This window comes from Anarhichas minor, unplaced genomic scaffold, assembly GCF_050575085.1.
Source record: "Anarhichas minor isolate MPS153535 unplaced genomic scaffold, ASM5057508v1 ptg000024l, whole genome shotgun sequence".
Taxonomy (NCBI): domain Eukaryota; kingdom Metazoa; phylum Chordata; class Actinopteri; order Perciformes; family Anarhichadidae; genus Anarhichas; species Anarhichas minor.
The window spans coordinates 3768136-3787644 of record NW_027466470.1 but is presented as its reverse complement, the minus strand read 5'-3'; the positions used below and the strand labels follow the sequence as shown (position 1 = coordinate 3787644).

The window sequence follows — 19509 nt, the reverse complement described above, 5'->3', positions numbered from 1 at the left end:
GATTTAAAGGCCAGTCGTGATACATAATAGATCTGAAACGACTAGTAGCTCCAAAGAAAAATAACGTAACGTTTATTGATGATCGATTTATAATTTCATGCCAAAAAAATGCGAAAGATTTGCTGCGTCTCAGAGTGTGAGACGACAGCACGAGAAATGTTAAAGTCACAGGAAGTACATCGTATACCCATGATGTCTGAGCTGCAGTAATATTATATAACAAAGGGTTGTTGGTAGTAAACCAGCAACACTGTAGTGCACTCTGTGTACTAACACTAGTACTGCTATACAGTATGTATGCCAGCCAGGTACTATTTGTTTTAGTAGTTGTTACTCATGTAAAAATAAAAGCATAATATTAAGCAAAATATTTTACATTTTTTGGGGTTTGTTTCGCCTTGTTATATTTGCAATAGTTTTTTCCGGTTCCGCCATTTTGGTAGCTTCCTCTTGGATGTGTGCTGATGATCTGGGACCTCGTGGCTACGTTTTCACAGCGGTTGACACCCGGAAACGTCCCGAACACAGAAAAATAAGTAAATAGGGACAGATGGCAGACCACCTCACACTTCTGCTGGGTCATAGGTGAGGATTGAAAGGGATTATTTTTGTACAAGTCTATTGTTTTTAGAAAGAGCATTGTTGCAATTTCAACCACTAGATAGCTGCCCTGCTTTCTTCTCTCCTCTAGTGTGTCATGTGGTTAAAAGGCCATGTGCTCCGAGTTTCTCCTCCCCCAGCCCCCCCTCGTCCCCCTCCCCCTGATGGAGGAGGCCTCTCCATGCTCGGTCTCTGCTCGTTCTCAGTCAATGGGCACCAGCGGCCGTGTGGTGACCTCTCCGACCTCTTTAGCGCTGATTGGTGCAGCATGGCGCTCGGCTCGGCTGCACTCGCTCCTCTCCTTCCCTCTGGTGTTACACTCAAACATGGCTGCTCAGTGGGGTGGGGGGTTGGCAGAAGCCGTTAGTACCCATCAGCATGGTGGTCGCCAGCTGCACTCTGGGCTCATTAATAGACACATAAATAGGTTTTGATATACATAAATTGCACTTGATTCTAAGTCACGTTTCGTAGTCGGTAATTACCACTTGCCAAACACACATTAACTCACACTCCAGGTTAAAAGCTCTTTATTATTAGCAATGCATTAAAAAACTAATCACACAACACACAAACGTGTATTTTGATTTACAGTATACTGCGTTCTTCACTGCATCCAGTGAGCAACAAGAGTTAACTTCCTGCCATGATGTAAAGTAAGGGATAAGATTAATTATAATGATGTATTCACGTGTATATGGATTACTTGATAACTAGGAGAAACTACTACTGAGGCACACACAGCATGGTTTAAACTGAAATATGAGGAGAGACGCAGCATCTTTAAGAAAGTTGACCATTTATATTCCTCCGTGTCGCTCTGTAGACAGAACCGTTAGAGAGTGCGAAGAGCTTGGAAAGAATTGACCTCAGAACCTTAAAAGAAAGTCTTGCATCAAACAGAATGGAAAACATTAGGGCCGACCTCACGTATTGATCTGAACATATGGAAGAAAATATAGCTGATTCACAGTAGAAGAAGCTCCATCTCCAGATGTCCTTTAGTGACACTAATGTCACCAGAACAGGGCTTTCTTTCCTCTGCTCCGTCTGATCGGTCCAAGCTGCATAAAACAAATGTTAGACTGCAGCCGTGTGGACTCTGTTTCCTGACCTTCTCCTGCTCCGGGTGCCAGATCTCATCTTCTTTGGAGCATAATTAGCCTTTGCTCCCAAACAGTGTTTTCAGTAAACTAATGGAAGGTCTGGAGGCTGGCTTCACTGCAAACCTTTAAGAGGGCTCTCTAAATCTCCCTCCTTTTGCGGCTGGCAGGATTTTTATGTACAACTGTGTGCGCGTCCTTGAATCCGTCCGTTTGGTGGCCGTGCTTGTCAAGTGTATTTTAGAGGTTCGGTCCTCCGGGTGAGTCAGGAGGCTTTCCAGTAAAGTGAAGCTGAGAGGGCTCGCTGCTCTCCAGGGAACAGGAGGAGCAAGGCGCTGCAATGGAAGTGTAGGAACATTGTCTCATTAAAACCTGCCATCATTTAGTCAGTAAGTTTAAGCATCATCTGTCTGCTGCTGGCTCCAAAAATAACACCACCTCTGTCACACATGTGCAGGTATGATACGAGCCTGCTATGAGCTAACTATCATTAGCATGTTGAGGAAACCATTCGTCATGTGATCTAATGCATGGATCATCTATATGGTTTATGCCAAACTCTATTAATAAACTGTTTAGTTGCAGCCTCTTAGCAAAGTGTATAAGTATATAAATTAATAGAACAGGACATTGCTATAAAAAAACGTTCAGCAAAAGGTGTACCGTCAGCAAAAACGATTGGCCGCCAGCCACAAGCTGCATTGTAAACAAAGCTGTGTGTTGTGTGATGGCTTCTATCGGGCAAGTTGTCTCAGGATTTGTCCAAATAGAAGTTAAACCGCACAACACTAGACTGAGGAGCGGACCTCAGCCCTCAGGCTGCAGGCTGCAACGCTCTAATGGAAAGAAGACAAGAGTGTTGTGCAGCTTTCTAATTTCTATTTGTACCCATAATGAAATCAAGAGTCACATGCAGGTGATGTATGGAAAATATATGGCCTGTCATGAGCCTCAGCACTGTGAAAGAGTACACACACACACACACACACACACACACAGTCATTTAGCAAGCCAACAAGATTTAATGTCTTGAATCTGGTGTCTGCCAAAGTGGAGAGCTACAGTACATAAAAATGGAATTACTAAAAGAAAGAAAGGAAAGTGCTAGTGTGGCAGTTTCTCTCAACGCACACACACACACACACACTTCTGTGTGTCTGTCTCTCTGAGTAACAGCTGGGCTTCTTAGGTAAATTGAATCAGTCGCTCCCCGGTCGGTCGGGCTCTTGCGTGGCCCCTGGCGTGGAAACCCAAGCTATCAGATTGATTTTTTTTGTTGTTGCTCTCTCGCAGTCGGCCTCCCCTCTTCTGTTTCTCAGCCCAGCGCGTTGCAGGGATGGTCTGACTAGTGGACGGCATCCAGCAGAGTTTAAAGCCCGGCTAAGCCGCTAACCGGCTGCTGGACCCACAGTAGCCTCCTCTGATTCATCTCTGTGGCTGTTATACTGTATATGCGAGTGTCTTCTGGGAGTACAGAGTTTATGTAACCTCCCTCACTGGTCTGCTTCAGGGACTTCTAGAAAACCGGGTCAGTCCAGCTCCTCTTAATCGCTCATACAGGCAGCCTTAACACACACACACACACACACACACACACGTATCTCCTCGAGCTATTTTCTGCCTGACTTCAGGTGCTGCCCTCGAACCTTTCCTCCATCTCAGCCTTCAGACTCAGAGGGCTGTTAAAGAGATACTTCACTAAAAACCAGCCTCTTGTTCCTCCGGCTGTTTGTCAAACAGGAGGCGGGTCAGACAGGAAGACGGCATCACTGTGATTAGCCTGCTAGCCTCTTACTCATTGGTGGCTGATGTGACCAGCAGAGAGCCAATCAGTGACACTCGTTGTCCAAAACAGTGTTTTGAAGAATGAAGTATCAGTGGTGGGAGGGGCCTTCATGTCTCTTTAAATCAGAGCTGTGCATCTGCCTTTTTCCTGTGATGGTGTATTTTTAGTCTCTGTGTGTGTGTGTGTGTGTGTGTGTGTGTGTGTGTGTGTGTGTGTGTGTGTGAGTGAGAGTGTGTGTGTGTGTGTGTGGTATAAATGTCGATAATGTTACATTATGTCTAGACCTGAAATGATTAGTCGATCCACAGAATGATCAATCAATGAATTTAATAAAACAAGAATTTGATTTGGCAAGAATAATAAATTGGTTTCAGCCTCTCAAATGTCATCATTTTGCAATTTTTCTTTGTCATCTGTGATATCAAAACAAACATATTTGGGTTTTTGGACCAGTTCTCGGACCAAACCAGACTTATTTTATTCATTATTTTCGGATATTTTGTTGACAAATAGATTTTTTTTAAAAGATAGTGAAAATAATAACTAGTTGCAGCCCTGACTCGTTGCATTCATAATAAATAAAGCAGCAAATCATCATTTTAAACTTGAGTATTTTGGACTGCAGGTCAATTTGTCTCCCTGGTGTCGGGGCCCTTTTTTCTACACTTATCACATTTTATAAACTAAAAAACAAAGTATTGATTGTAAATAATAAGTGGTAGAGTACTCCAGTGCAAATAACAACACAGGTACGAACGATGAGAACGTGATGTTGTCTGCAGCTTCACTCTGATCTGTGACTTAATTGACACACAGGAGGTAAACCCCAGAGACTTCAGTGTACAAACAGTAGCTGTACACAATGAATCACCCACGATAGATTACTGTGTAAACCCCTTTAATCCAGGTGTAGAGCTGGTATGGATGGCCTTTTGGCAGTGAAGATTAGTGTGTGTGTGTGTGCAGTGTGTGATGCGGAAGATTAATGCATGTATTGTAGGATGAAATTAAATTAAAGCCACAGTATATGCTCTCTGCAGCCGCTGTGGTGAAGATGGAAAACGCCCTGCCAGAGTGGTTGTGTTAGAGAGCTAGAATAGTGTGTGTAGGAAGAGAGAGTGTGTGTGTGTGTGTGTGGGAGTGAGTTTATGAGCGAGTATGACAGTGCAGGTTATGTGATTGAATGCCTGCCTGCTTCATCCCTCACACACACACACACACACACACTCATTGACAGGCCGCAGGTTGTTATGTGCTCATTGTTTTGAAATGCGTACTTCTGTTTCTCCTCCCATGCATTTATAAAAACTGGACTTGCAGCGGGGAGTTTCCACCAGCAGCCTGGTGCTGTTTGTGATCTTCTCGTTTCCTAGATGAGAGTCAGAAGTGAGGAAGGGAATCAGTCCTTTAGGCCAGAGAACAGGGACAGAGCTACAGAGCTACAGAGCTACAGAGCTACAGAGCTACAGCCTCAGCACTGAGACTCCAGCTTCTTCATTTGTCTTGTTGAGGTTTGTTTAACCAGCGACACAAACATCTACATTTCTCTTTCAGGTTTCGTTATTACCACCACTGATTAGCGCCGAGTGTTTCAATAACATGGTTATGATCGTCATAGTAAGGTGGTAAGGTGACAATTCTAAAACATGGTTTTCTACAAATATAAAGTTTGGATATTGTGGTGGTGGAGATTCAGCTGAAGCCTGAGAACAAGATCCCGACCACATTAATCCTGAAATAATCACTAATCTCACGAGTGCCTTCAGAATGAAAAAGTGCTTCCTTTATGATCATACCTCTCCACTAATAAGGACATGTGAATAAAGAAGGTTTTAATGGAGCTAAACCAATAAGCAGAATAACAAAATAAAGCCTGTGGAGCATTCAGTTATCACGAGGCAGCACAAACTCACGAATGCTACTAAGGTCTGTCATAATACAGGCAACCTGGAGGACAGGTGCCCCTTTAATATCAACTTCAGCCAAGTCTCTGAACGCTCAAAATCACCCTCAATCAGAAAAGTTAAGACAGCAAAGCAGTTCCAAAGGGCCCGGAGATCAGGGTCAGGGTTAGTGGCAGACACCATCAGCTGAACTGAGGTCTGCATTAAGTGGAGAGGATCAGAGAGCCCTGGGTGAGCACTTCCTCACTTCTCTTAAGCCCTGATCGGCCAGAGAGCAAATGAACCAAGCTGCTCTCAATTGTCAATTAGGAGCCGGTACCTTGTTAGCTTGTTCTCATACAGCTCTACAATCACCGGTCACATTTTCACAAAACTTTTGAGGAAACGTGTAATTCACCTCCACATGCACAAGTTAATGTCAAGTGATTTTTTTCCTGCCGTCTGAAGCAGCATGTTACTAAAAAGAACAACATTTTTATTCAGGTTGCAACACCCAGTCTGCCCAGTTTCCCTTTTATCCCCACCATCCTCACAAAGCTGTAAATACGTCATCCAGAGGGGAACACGGGGGCAGGGAAGGTGCCGAGGTAAACAGGAAGTGACCACTTTAACCCCCCACTTCCCTATATGTCACGTCCTGTATGTGGTCGTACTGTAAGAGTGCTCAGGTTACATTTGTGGCCGAGGGAAGGGAGAATGAGAGGTGTGTGTGAGACATGTTTTATTACACTATTAGCCTCTGATGTGTTGATATGTAGGTTAAAGCTGTGTTTATGCTGTACGTCTGCATGTGTGTGTGTGTGGGGGGGGGGGGGGGAGGAAATTCCTAACAGCACCGTGTTAGCGTGTGACCCAGTTGTTGTCAGAGAGAGTTAAATCCCGCTGATCCAACACTTGTCACACACACACACACAGCGGACTAAGTGTGTGTGTGTGTGTTTTGTCAGACAGGGCAGGTGAAAGTCAAAGATGCATCTAGTCTGCAGATCGCTTTTAAAGCTCAGTGGCACTTGGAGAAAGATCCCACTCTGCTGTCTAATGTGGAGCTCAACTCACGAAAACAAACGTTCTTTTCTCTCGCAAACAAACAAACACACACACACCACGGGGTCAGAGTGCAGGTCGCATGCCGGGAAATGCCCTGGACCTGGACCTGGACCTGGCAGCAGCAGATGCATTTATTTAGGCCCTTACAGTATTTGTATTTAAACTTGTTAATGACCATACATACACTCATTACTGACGAGTCTGACTTCAAGATGAGATATTAATACTCTCAAACAGAAACAGTCAGAAAGCTTTAAAAACCTGAAGCTTTGCTCTCTGACATCTGCAGGCTGTCGGTGCTGAACTAGCTTTGCTCTTTGTGACGTCTGTAGATTCCTGCTGTCTCCAGCGCTGCCGATACAGATCTAAGACGTAGCACTGCTCTGGAAATGTGTTGAACAAAGATACTGGTTTCAGTTTGACTCGCTCTCATGTTGGTGTCGCTGTGAGTTACTTTCATCTGGTTATGAAACTGTGTCACATTAATACTGATCCTCTATATGACCGAGACCATCAGCGAGAACATTGTCTATTTCTATAGAGCTATTCTTAATGCTCGTCACTACGGTTCTCCTCTCTGCTCCTCCTGGTCCCCGCTGGGAGCCAACAGGGACTCCACGCTGCTGGAGACCCAGACCGCATTACTGAGTAGAAGGGAGGCCCGGGAGAACCAGAACCAGGACTGCACGCAGCAGACTGTCAGACCCTGCTGCAGTAAAAATAGACGTTTTCTGAAGGGAGGCTGGTGTTGGGAAACACTCCCACTTTCGTCCCCAGGGACCGCCCAAAATCAACCCAAAAATGAAACTTTAAATAGAGACGGAACAGAAACAGATTGTTCTTATTTTCCTGTTTCCCTCCACCTTCCAGTGTTGTCCTCCCTTCTCAGATATACTGAAGTATTGCCCTGTACTCCTACATTAGTCGGCATCAAAGAGGCAGACCTGCTCGTCCATAGTGCACCTATCAGAGTGAAGCCCTTCTTTCCGTGTTCCACGTCACAAAAACGCTGCCGCTCTTCTTTCATGGTTTTCTTGTTCTGATTCTGAAGTGGCTTATTATATGATTCATTGAACGAGGCACTTCCTGGTCTGAATGTCGACAGTCGTTACGTTTCAATCAGAGCGGCATCTTGAGTGTCTGTAACGATGTTCCCCATTCTGTCTGATGTGTGACACTTTCTGTTCTGAGAGAGGAAATGATTTAGAGCTGGCGGGGTCAGCCTTCTCTAATTACAGAAGTGCTGCTTTCAAGATTCTTTCTCCAGGTTTGATTCACAGAGAAACACACGAGAATGTACCTCCAGCACCTTAATTAGAGTTACCTCTTCAACTTGAAACCCGACTCTAATGAGGAGGATATTTATATATAAGATGCTAGAGCAGCTTTAATCCTCACCTCCTCACAGCCAGCGTTCATATGACTCACGGATGAACTCCAGTTGGTTACACAGAAGAAGTAACAACACTAACTTTAAAAGGAGGGAGTCAGGCTGCCAACCAGGCGTCAGCTTGTGATTGCCGAAAATGAAAATGTGGTTGGCATTATTAGTCACCAGCTTAAGTTAATAACGAAAGTCTTGCGCCTCATTATGTCGTGGAGCGGCCCGGTTGTGTTGTGCTTCGAGCTCCATGGCTTTGTCCGGCCTGAACTTGAAGTGTCACTTATCCAGATGTTCTTCCTGTTTTGCAGTATCATTTTCAGTCTCACTCAAAGGTGCCGGGACACTCCTAAAACGTCACGAATTTACTTTTTGTTTTCCGTTCAGGTTTCATCTGGTTCTTTGTCAGTTTGTTTGTATTGTTGACGGGTTCGTTTTCTAACGCACGTGCAGCACTTTCTGGTTCCGGTTCTGACATTAACGGCGATATTTATACATCAATAACGCAACAAATATTTACCACGTGTTTATTTTGGGATGCCTGCTTTGTTGTTTGCTGTCCCTGTTTTTTCCACATGTTAAGTGGTGGCCACTGATGGCAAACAAAGGCCAAGTATTGGTTGCCAATTTCTCACTAACTAGTTGTCAAACCTGGCAACCCTTGCCCTGACGATGTAGCCCAGAGGTGCAGTCAAATCAGTGGTTTCCCCAAGCAGGGAGTGTTATGTAATACCCCAGTGTACCCCCCCCTCCGTCTAGCATGACTCATTACACACATGAATACAGCATGCCATGTGACCTGGTGCATGTTCTCACTCTCAAAATGGACCCATCGTATGAACTTTAATAGACATCCTCGATATTCACGGTTCATTTTTAGAATTAGGTTTTCAGTTATTTATAAGATAACAATCTTTAGATTAAACACTTTAATTAACCCTCCTCACTCTTTCAAGACTCTTGTCCTCACTGACTGCAGCAGGGACGTCAGCGGTTTCTCAGCGTCAGCTTTACGTCACCTCACAATGTCTGAGAAGTTTACAAGTGATGATGCTTTTTTTAGAAAAATAAAAATGCACTTTGAGAAAGTGATCACTGGACAAATATCCCAGAAACATCCACTAACATCTGGCGTTTGTCTTCAGTGGGAAAGGTTCAATATTACAGGGATTTAGATCATTATTTTATTTAATAATCATACAGTTAAATGCTCTCCTCAAAGCCACCAGACTCCAGTCAGACAACAGGAACTTCAACTTGGAAAACGTGTATCAGAGTTCTGAATCATCGACCCCGCTACGTCTCTCTCTGCCGCTTGTAATTTTAATGTGGTCATGAAATTTTGATTTTCTTTGAGTGGTTAAGTTATGAGTTCCTGCCTTTTAAAACATTACACACGTTTGAGACTAAGTCCTTCAGTTTGGTTCACTCAGGCATTAAGAGTCTCTTTTTACTGGATATGAGGTATTACAGCCCGTGTTTCTCCTCCAATCACTGTCCAGTCAGACTCACTGGTCTGATTCTACATTATGTTCAACAAAGAGGAAGCTTCTTGACATTTTGAACACTGAACAGTGAACTACATATTGCACTCACGTACTATATAAACTACATAACAATAAACTTTGAAGCCCTCTTCCCAGACGCTGACGTGTGTATTTCGGGTTGCTTTTTGTTTCCCCTCCAGAGTGGAATGAAACTTTTTTTAAATTGACGGCTCACGCTCACGGCGGTGTGCTGAAGGTCTACCTAGTGAGGATCCTTGATCTCAGTGGGACTAACCCAGATTCATGATGAGGTGGAGCAGGTAGACACGCTCTCGAATTAACCCTCCTGGTAACCCGCCGAGGCTGGCGACGCTAAATAATGCATGAAATGCGGGGAATAAGTTGCTGTGTAGTTGTTTTATACGATGAGGTATCTTGTAACACATCCGTTCCACACAGGCATGAAACGTATTGCAGTCATTCTAAGCTTCAACACTTTCCTTCCTGTTTGTTTTGGCTTTAAATGTAGATCTTTAGTGGAGTCACACCTGTTTAAACCAGGGCTCAGCCACTAAACAAACCAAACGGCTTTGTGCCGGGTTTTCTCTCTCTCTCTGCAAACAAACAGGATTTTTCACCAGCTGTGTTGCGTACGATGCGTATTGTCATACTGTTGATATCTCCGGGTGTATTAGGCCATTGTGAGCAGCGTCGGTAATGAAAGAGCACAGTTGCATTGAATGTGTTTTTGCAGCATGTGAGACCTTACCTTGATTTGTCACACTGGAATGTCTGGTTTTGGAAAATCCAGCAAACAGCTTCTTAAAATTGATATTCTATTAGTCTCTTGATTTTAGTCCAGTTAGATAGAGAGACAGAGAGAGAGAGCACCTGGGCCAAGCAGGAAGCAGCTGGAGAGTCCTGATTACTCTGTGGACACACACAAACACACACACACACACACACAATTCCTGAAACACATCAGGCTACAGTGACTGACCAGGGTGTATTATAAAGATTCACTTTGCAGTTAATAATCATTCACATTGAGGTTTTCTCTCTCTCTCTCTGTAACGCACACACACACACACACACATATGTATGAACATACACGTGGCAGATGCTCTGTCTCTTTGGGAGGAGGAGGGGGGAGTCCCTGGCCTTTGGCTTACATTGCTGGCTGCAGTACGAGGGGCTTTCCTGTGTGTGTGTGTATGTGTGTGTGTGTGTGTGTGTGTGTGCTGGTCCAGGGGTTGTTGGCTGTATTAAGGCGAGATGGGCATGGAAAGGCGGTGCGGTGAGCCAGAGAAATAAGTGACCACACCCCTCCTCCGCTGTCTGTGCGGATGACGCAGCCTCAGTCTCTTACCTCATGATGTTGACTTCGAACAGACACTCCAGGAATAAGACTCAAAGTTAACAACCTCCAGTCCTGTTTTTATACTTATGTCGTCCTTATGTAGATTATAACAACACATCAGGTGTATCTGGTAAGCTTTACATCCAATAGTCAGTCTGCTGCTCTTCTGCTGTTAACAGTAGTTAAATCAGAGTTCAAATGTAAAAATAACCTCAAACTTGGTTATCCTCTTCAGAAAAGGAAGGAAAGGCAGGAAGTAACAACAAGCCCTTCCCAACAGGAAGCAATATGATGTATGGGAAATGTAGTCTTCATTCTAGAAACTATTTTCATCTGAATCTTGTCTATAAAATGGTGGAAATTGCCGGTTAGAATTCCCCCTTTTTCCTTCCACCAACAGTCTGTCGTCATATATGTCAAAGAAAAGTTATCTAGATATTGGCTAATTGATTAATCTAATCTAATCTGTGTAGGCATTATGTGTTTTCCGGTTGTCCGTCTGTACTTCCCATTCTCAGGAATCAGATATCTCAGGAACGCCTTGAGAGAACTTCTTCAAATTTTGTCCCAAACGTCCACTTGGACTGAAGGACGAACTGACTCGATTTTGGTGGCCAAATATCGCTGTGACCTCAATAATTCATATGCTAATCAGGACAACTTCCCACAAATGTCCAAGAGGATGAAATCCTGAAGTGAGGACATTTTGGACAAACATGGTTGGCGTAGAGTAATTTTAGTTAAATGTTTTAATTAAAAAGAAAACAGAGAAATGAGTTGATTGATGAGTTAGCTTTATGTTAAGTTAATCCATGCTAATACTCTAAAAAGCTGCACATGTTACCTTTTAGGTGGACAGAATTCCTCCCACAACTTAAAGCAGCTGTAACAACATGAAGGAGGAGGAAATGTGTGACTGTCCCTTTAAGTGGGCCGGCTCTCCCTGCAGCTGCTCACCATGTTAAAGTCTGGTCACATCTAGTAGCAGACAGACAGCTTTAGTGATGTTCACTCTTGTGTTTGGTGTACCACAGACCCCCGCCACCCACACACACACCCACACACACACACACACACACACACAGTGGGGGAATTGTCTGTTAGGGGCTTGGCAGATGTCCCGTGCTGCACAGCTGCACTGGGTCAATACACACACACACACACACACTTAACACACTCGCTGTGGCCTCGTCATGCTGTGTGATGTTTTGCTCACTCGTCTTTGGACTTGTCAATAACGCGTCACACATGGAGGAGTTGACTCATTTTCATTCACGTACAGTATAATGAGTGTTTGCTCAGCTGTGGCCCAAGTGTTTCGGTAATGATTGATGCTGATCAGACGTTCACCATATATCTTGTGTAATCTTAATCTTGTGTTCTGTTCAATTTAGAAAATATATGCAAAGCCAGGTTGGTGTTTGAACATGTTGCACGCTGAACTAAGATGCTAAACGTCTGCATGTTAGCATCATCATTGTGAGCACGTTAGCATGAAGATGCTACCGTTCCAGCTCAACGCCCCGCTGTGTTTAGCAGCCTCACAATGCTGCTAGCGTAGCTGTAGACTCTTGTTATTACGGCCAATATAGTGCAGATGAACTCTAGTAGCCCTTTTCTAGCTTGCCCCCCCCCCCCCCTCCCCTTCCTACTGCACAGCAGCCGCCCATTGACCCGGAGACCAGGCCATGAGGTCCAGTCAGGGTTGTGTTATGGTGTGTCATACGCACGTGATTTCTCCCTCCAGGGTCACATGACCTGATGTGGGTCAGGTTTCTCTGCTGCCCGCGCACTAAACTGCTGCTGCTGAAGAAGAAGTGTTTGTAGGCAGTGAGTGTTTTGTCCTTTTCCAATCATTGAAAGGTGAAAGCCAGACACAATATGAAGTGGCAGTTCAGCGGATACAACTGTTAAACGTGGTTGTGATTAAGGCCTATTTCTTCATTTAATCTTCTACCTTGTTGTTTATCACTAGTCCTGCGTGCTTGTTGAGGTCTCTCTCTTTTTTTTACTTCTGTCAGACTGTCTGATTAAATGAAGGTCAGATCACATAAAGGCAGACAGGATATTATGAATTCCGTCCTCTGACTCGTCGCTCTCTCTGTAACGCGTCTCTTGTTTTAATTCCCCGTGCCATTAAAGCACAGTTTCAGTGTTTGGTGGTGTTTGAGGGTCGACATGACAATGTGTGCCATTATATCACCATGTGGCCCTTTGTGTTTGTCTCGCTGTCAGTGTTGTCTGAAGTTTAGTTTGAAGGAGGTGAGAAAGGAAGACAGGTTCTTCTACTTCTACTTCCAATGTTGTCCACAACCACAGAAACCTCTAGTTTGCCTCTATTGTGAGCTGCTATAGTGCTGTATACACAATGTTTATCTTTATGGATGCACAATTGCTGATTTTATCCATTATTTTCCAACTCTTTGTGATCGTTTGCTATTGCTGATATATATATATATCTATATATATATATATAGATATATATATATAGAGATATATCTATATATAGATATATATATATATCTATATATAGATATTACACATATTACTTTCTCCACCTATTTGTAGAGAACATAAAGTCTCTCCTGACACATGATTACTACTGTTAGCGTGACGGCCCGCTGACAGACGCAGATATAAATACAATGCTTTTAAATATATGTACACATTCACTGGGCAAAACAGTAAAACTAGTTAAACTGAGGTTACATGTAAAACATGCCGTGTTTATTTTTATGTAACATGATTCCTACTTCAACAGACTTGAATGTTTTTGCTGGCGTCACGTCTGCAGACACGTCATCTTATCTGCCTGTCATGTCGGAGGAAATGTTTATTTCTGGCCGATATTTCCTTTTAAAGCCTTTATCTGCCGATACCGATTCCATTCCTCTTAATCTTAGTTCTGTTATGAATGATGTGAAAGGCGGGGGCGAGTTCAGTGCATCGAACATTTTAAATAATGAATTGATTCAACCCACAGAAGGATTGAAAACTTTATGACCTGAAGTGGCAGAAACCCAACGAGCGATCAGAGGAGAAATCTCAGTAAATATTAGTTTGGAGTAAGAATGACGAGGCCTGTTGTGAAACAGATTCATAATCACAGAGATGGACGGCAGGAATGCTGTCGTCTAGACTTCCCTCTTCCTCTTTACAGATGGAGGATTAACAGTTAATATGACCCATTGTCATGATGATGTGTGTGTCTCTCTCTCTCTCTCTCTAAACACACACATGAGAAAGTTGTTGTCAGACTTGTGTCTGCGTGTCTTCCCTGCTCTGCTCCACAGTGCCCCCTGTCTGTGGTAATGGTAACTGCTCTCAACAGAGCAGAGGAAGTACATGACGATGATCATTAACCTCAGTGGTTGTTTGTAGTCAGGGCTGCACCATGTTTCTAATTCTAACCAGAGCCAACTGGCTGAATTACTGTGCTCAAAAAGAAAATCAGGCCGAGCACGATGATGTGTGCTCACCTGATCAGCCTGTAATCTGACCTCATGGTGCTTTCCTTTACCACCGTTTGTGCTTCATTTGAAGGTTTTACTTTCTCTCTTTCTACTAAACAGTAGGAGCGATGCACATACCTGACACCAGGCAGACGGAACTAAAATACAACATCTAGACTGCTTGTGATGAGACACGTGAGGCTGGTATTCCTACAGTTCTGCTCAGTGGACTTTAAATACACATTACAACTCACTCATTTGCTTAATGCACGTTCTCAAGCAGCACTTTTACTCACATTCTATAAAACAACCAGTGAAATAAAATATCCCTGCATCAGCCTTAATGATTATGTTTTAATGAGACTATGATCTGACTAAAGAGACTCATTATGAGATGTAGACGCTGAGCAGAACAGCAGCAGAGACTTCCTTCTCCTCGCCGTCCTTGGGGATTTTGAGTCTGCCAGGTCTGGAAGTGAAGAGAAAAGTATTACAATCAAACCCTTAAACGTTCAGAAGTCTGGAAGGGATTATTTAATCACAATATATTCAAGTAGAATACGAGCAAAACCGCCGAGTCAAGTCTAGGAATTGATGCTCGACAGCATTTTGATCACAATCTTCATATTCAACAAAGGAATGAATACAGAATATACATATGAAGCCTCTCAGACATCCTGTGTATCTGGAGCTCAGCTGCGTGTTCCCTGCAGCCACCATTGTTAAGAATTACTCACCAGTTTGCAACAGGCAGCCTCTGGTGTGCAGAACAGACACAGGCTGTGTCTCTGGAAGTATACACCTGGCTATTATTGGGATTGCCACAAGCCTGGTTAATAACCCGTGGTTGTTTTTTGTCTGAATGAAGAGAGACACTGTTTGTTGATTTTTAGGAAGTGGCTGCCTGTAGTAGGCGTGTGTAGTGAACTTACAAACTGCTCAAATCATCTGCATCTGGCCAAACCACAGAGGTTCACCGTTACCGTTCAGGGTGTTGGTCACACTGCACTCGGGTAGTCATGTTTTAATGCTTGAAATAGTGGAAATAATAATACTATGAGACGTACACGTATATATATTTCTGTACTGAGCTGGTATTAAGCAAAGACCTTTAACATGCGGACATGTCAAAGGATTTGAACCAGCAACCAGCAGAAGTTGTGTACTTGTCGTGTATTTCTCCATCATCAAACCAGAGCTCATGCACACAAACATGCTATGCTCCTCAGTCTCTTTCTGCACCAGCCTCTTAGATCGATTCAGACGTCATCGATCTCACCCCTCCACACACACACACACACACACACACACACTCTTGCATTCACAGCTCCACTCGTCTGTCTGGAGCAGTGACATGCACCGCATCACTCCTGGAGGAGTGTGTGTGTGTGTGTGTGTGTGTGTGTGTGTGTGTGTGTCTTAAATGGAGGTGGGAGTCATCTGGTCCCTGCATTAAAGGGTGTGTGAGCGGTTAACGGCGCTACCTGAAATAGCTTCTCATTTCATGCAGAGGTGCAGAACCAGAGCACACACACACAGAGCTTGTTTTGTGGTGTGTGTGTGTGTGTGTGTGTGTGTGTGTGTGCACCTGTCACCTGTGAACAAACAACCCAAGCTTTCCTCCTCATTAGGCGTCCTCAGCACCTCCGCCAAGACGTACAGCTACCCTGCGGAGAGCACACACACACACACACACACCAGCACACACTCACACACCAGCACACACTCACAGACACATGTACTGATCTGTGCTCACACACAGTCAAACGTGCACACATGCTGACAGCGAAATAACCAATTAAATACCTACTGCATAGTGCTCATCATCACATACGTCCCCGTATATTCACATCACATGCAGCTTTTGTGCTAAACACACACACACACACACACACACACACTGGTCTAAATTCATTCAGACCAGTCCAGTTGGTCCATTCTTCACCCTGAGCTCCCATTAAGAAGCTGTACCCCACAGACAAACTCCCTGACTGCAGCACAGTGTACAATAGATTTGCTTTCTCAGGCTGATATACGAGTGATTATTCTTCCCCATGGCTGCTGTTTGTCGTTTTGTGTGTTGTTTTGTCTGCTCCGTGAAGAGAGGGAGAGTGTGTGTACCTGGAGTCAGAGATAGATTGATGTGATGATGATGAAGATGATGTTTTGCAGAGGATCTGGAGACACGAGATCTGGTTTGGAGTTAAATGGGTTTTTGAGATGCCAGGGTCACTGCAAATGCAATTTAATGTAAATATATTACGCTTAAGAAACATCTTTCTTTCTTACACACAATGTGTTGTTTTCGTCTTGGCAGCTGCACGTAAAGTGAAAAGAGGGATGAACTAAAAACTGCGGCTTGTTCTGTGATTTCATAGGAGTGCAGCTTCCTTTCTTTCTTTACTTCAGTCTTCTATTGTTCATGAAAAGACATCTGACGTCTGTGTCGCATTCAACGGGTACGACACATTGACCCGCGGTCTGACTTGGCCACGGTCGGCCAATTCAGGCTTTTCGTGCTGCACTTCATGGATCCAACTCTCTCGGGTAGAATGGTTATATATAACATTTATGGAGCACAGGTGCAGCGGTCTTGTCTTGTGGAAATTACCATAAAGATCACGGCGTCCTTATAGGTGCACATTGACACGTTTTTAAACACACAATCTAGCAACACATCTTGTTTCTGCACCGTTGTGTATGTTTGTAGGCTTAAGGAAGTAGAGCGCAGCACAAAGGCTCGTTTGGTTTAGCGTCAAGACTTCCAGAGGTGCCAGAAACGTATGAAGGAGAGACACTTAAGGCGGCAATCCGACTGGACTCCTTCCAATAGAGGCACACGTCCCCATGCAGCTCAGACGCTGATCACACTGCTGTTACGTTTGGCAGCCGGTAATTGCGCTTAATTGTCTATATTCTGCATCCCAGATGTAAATGAGACGCTGATTACCGCGGCAGGGTGCCGGCTCCTCTGCACTGGTGAATCAGAGCGAGCTCTATAAGAAGGTGCGGCCGCTATATAAATGTTTGAACGTCTTCCCATCTCTGTGTCTCCCCCTCTGCAGTGACAGACTTCAACAATGGCTTGGAGGCCAGTTCGGACTCTGACGACGAGGACAAGCTACACATCGTGGAGGAGGACAGCCTGCAGGAGCCGGAGGTCGCCAACGCCGATGGGACCAAGACGCAGGACAGCCACGACGCCGCCACCACCACCACAACAGTATTACCCCACAACGGCTGCTTGAACGGAGGTGAGACCTCCATCGTAGACATGATTTGTCAGTATCAGTATGGAAGTGTTCCTTCCAGCCGAATATCTTTTCTGTGAGAGTAAATGTAGGTCAGACATTCCCTGGCTTTAGACTGGACTTTGAAGATTGATCTTCGTCGTGTCTGTTGATCCATGGGAAGGTTTGCCGAGCGTGTTTGCTCTCTCTCAGCAGTCCACCCACCGGCTTACACAAGCTGTTGCCACACAGCTCTGCTGCAGGGAAGTTCAACTTTTACACAGCTGCGCCTCGGGAGATGTAGTCCGGGGAGTGTTATTCATGTTAGTTGCACAGATTCTCCCAGACTGTCTGCAGAGTTAAATCAACAAAGCTGGACTCTTTCCTGGACAGGGAAAGCCGCTAATGTGCACAAAAAAAAGTCCCATGGCTCGCACGTGCAATTCATCTCCATCATCGCTGTAAATCAACCTTTAAAAGGATTAATAACGGAGCGAGTCGGCTCAGTGTTTGATAGTACTGTCATCTTTATATGGTCACGCGTTGGCTCTTCTGTTTCAGTGGATACATGAGAACAGGCGGTGAGGATTATCCACGCAACTGTTGTCAAGTGGAACCAAACCAGGACAGAGGCAGACTTCATGTTCTCTGTGGTGGTGGTGCATTATTTTGAAACAGCTCTTCATTCGCCAGAGTAACGCGTTGGTGTGTGGAAGAGCCCGAAGCACGAGTCAGCCGACCGCGGTCGCGGCCTCGGTGTGGTGCGATGTTTTCAGATCAGCGGAGAAGTGAAGCGCCATCGCGAGGCAGATAGAGAAACAGCGAAGAGGCAGAAGGAGGGAGAGTAAGCGCGCCTGAGAAATAGACGCGCTTCAATATTGTATAATCTTGCCCGTCATGCAGAGGTTCTTCTGTATAATCTCCAGCTCTCACATCCATAACAAATCCCATACATTTCCTAACAGGCTGACACCTTTCAGAAATACAGCAGGGTTTCCAGACGGCTTAGCTGCTGAGCAGCCACAACTTTGGACCATTATTATTGCGTGAGATAAAGCTCAAAGACACAACTTTCTGTAGCTGAATACTTGTATTATTTACACGTATCGCAGCCTTCCACTGAACATTGAATGCTTCTGTGTGTGTGTGTGTGTGTGTGTGTGTGTGTGTGTGTGTGTGTGTGTGGGGTCTGAGCTCTGTAGAATAGGTTTTGGAAATAAAGTAAAAATTACAATAAAAATATGAATAAGAAACTATAGAAAAATATGTAATATAACTTAATATGAACCCTTGTTTGATGCAACTCTTACATCCGTGACAGAGAATAGTGAAGTCAACATCACAAGCGGAGCACATCTTCCGTTATGTGGGTCAACTGCCTGTGTGAGAGAGGTTTGTATTGTTTGGGTTGACGGCAGGATACACAATGCAAACACAAGAGATGCTCGGATGAGATTACTGAGCGATGACTGATGAAGAGAGGATCTGAGTGAAGCTGTAATCCAGTCAGAGAAGTGAAGCTTATAGAATACATAGAAAACAACACATTGTTGTGTTTTGTCAAATGGCTGATTTTTCAGTTATTCATACACTACTTTTGTTCGGCGTTTGTTTGTGCAGAATACTGTGGTTATGTCTTGTTATCAACTGGTATTGCCAGCTGACTAATGGCTAACCTGACCGGAGCACCAGCTTGTTGTACTGGAACGCAGTAAACTCCGACTCTCAACTCCTGAGCTAAATGGAACGCGGCATAAACGTGCAGGTAAAACATTCGGACACAGATCGCAACCACGGTTTGATCAGATCCATCTCGCGCAGGCGTGAACCTGCAACATCACCGTTTTCACGCAGCGTATGTGGCTGTATTATTTACCGCTGATGATTTATTTGTCCGTGTTCATCTGCCTGCTCTCTCTCTCTCTCTCTCTTTGATCGGATTAGTTCAGTCCTCTCAGCCTTGGGGAACCTCTGCTCGCTCACACAGCCAGATGTTCTGCTCTCCTCTCTGAGTTTCTGTACAACCCTGCATCCTAATGACACACACACACACACACACACACACACACACACACACACACACACATGCATGCATGAAGCATCCCATCCCCCCCCCCCCCCTCCATCCCTCTCTGATAAAACACAGTAACGAGCTCGAT

The 19509-nt window shown here is 44.4% G+C and overlaps 1 protein-coding gene across 5 annotated transcripts in view; it reads left to right on the top strand.

Moving 5' to 3' along the window:
• The window catches only part of LOC142956879 (zinc finger E-box-binding homeobox 1-like), a 53785-nt gene that overhangs the window by 18678 nt on the left and 15598 nt on the right, over nt 1-19509 (top strand). For 2 of the 5 annotated variants that reach the window (XM_076098650.1, XM_076098651.1), the window contains exon 2: nt 17186-17374. In XM_076098650.1, coding sequence (XP_075954765.1) covers nt 17186-17374 — 189 coding nt within the window. Of the gene's footprint in view, nt 1-6074; nt 6097-15835; nt 17013-17185; nt 17375-19509 lie in introns of those variants that run through there. The other 3 variants (XM_076098649.1, XM_076098648.1, XM_076098647.1) reach the window with 3 other exon arrangements.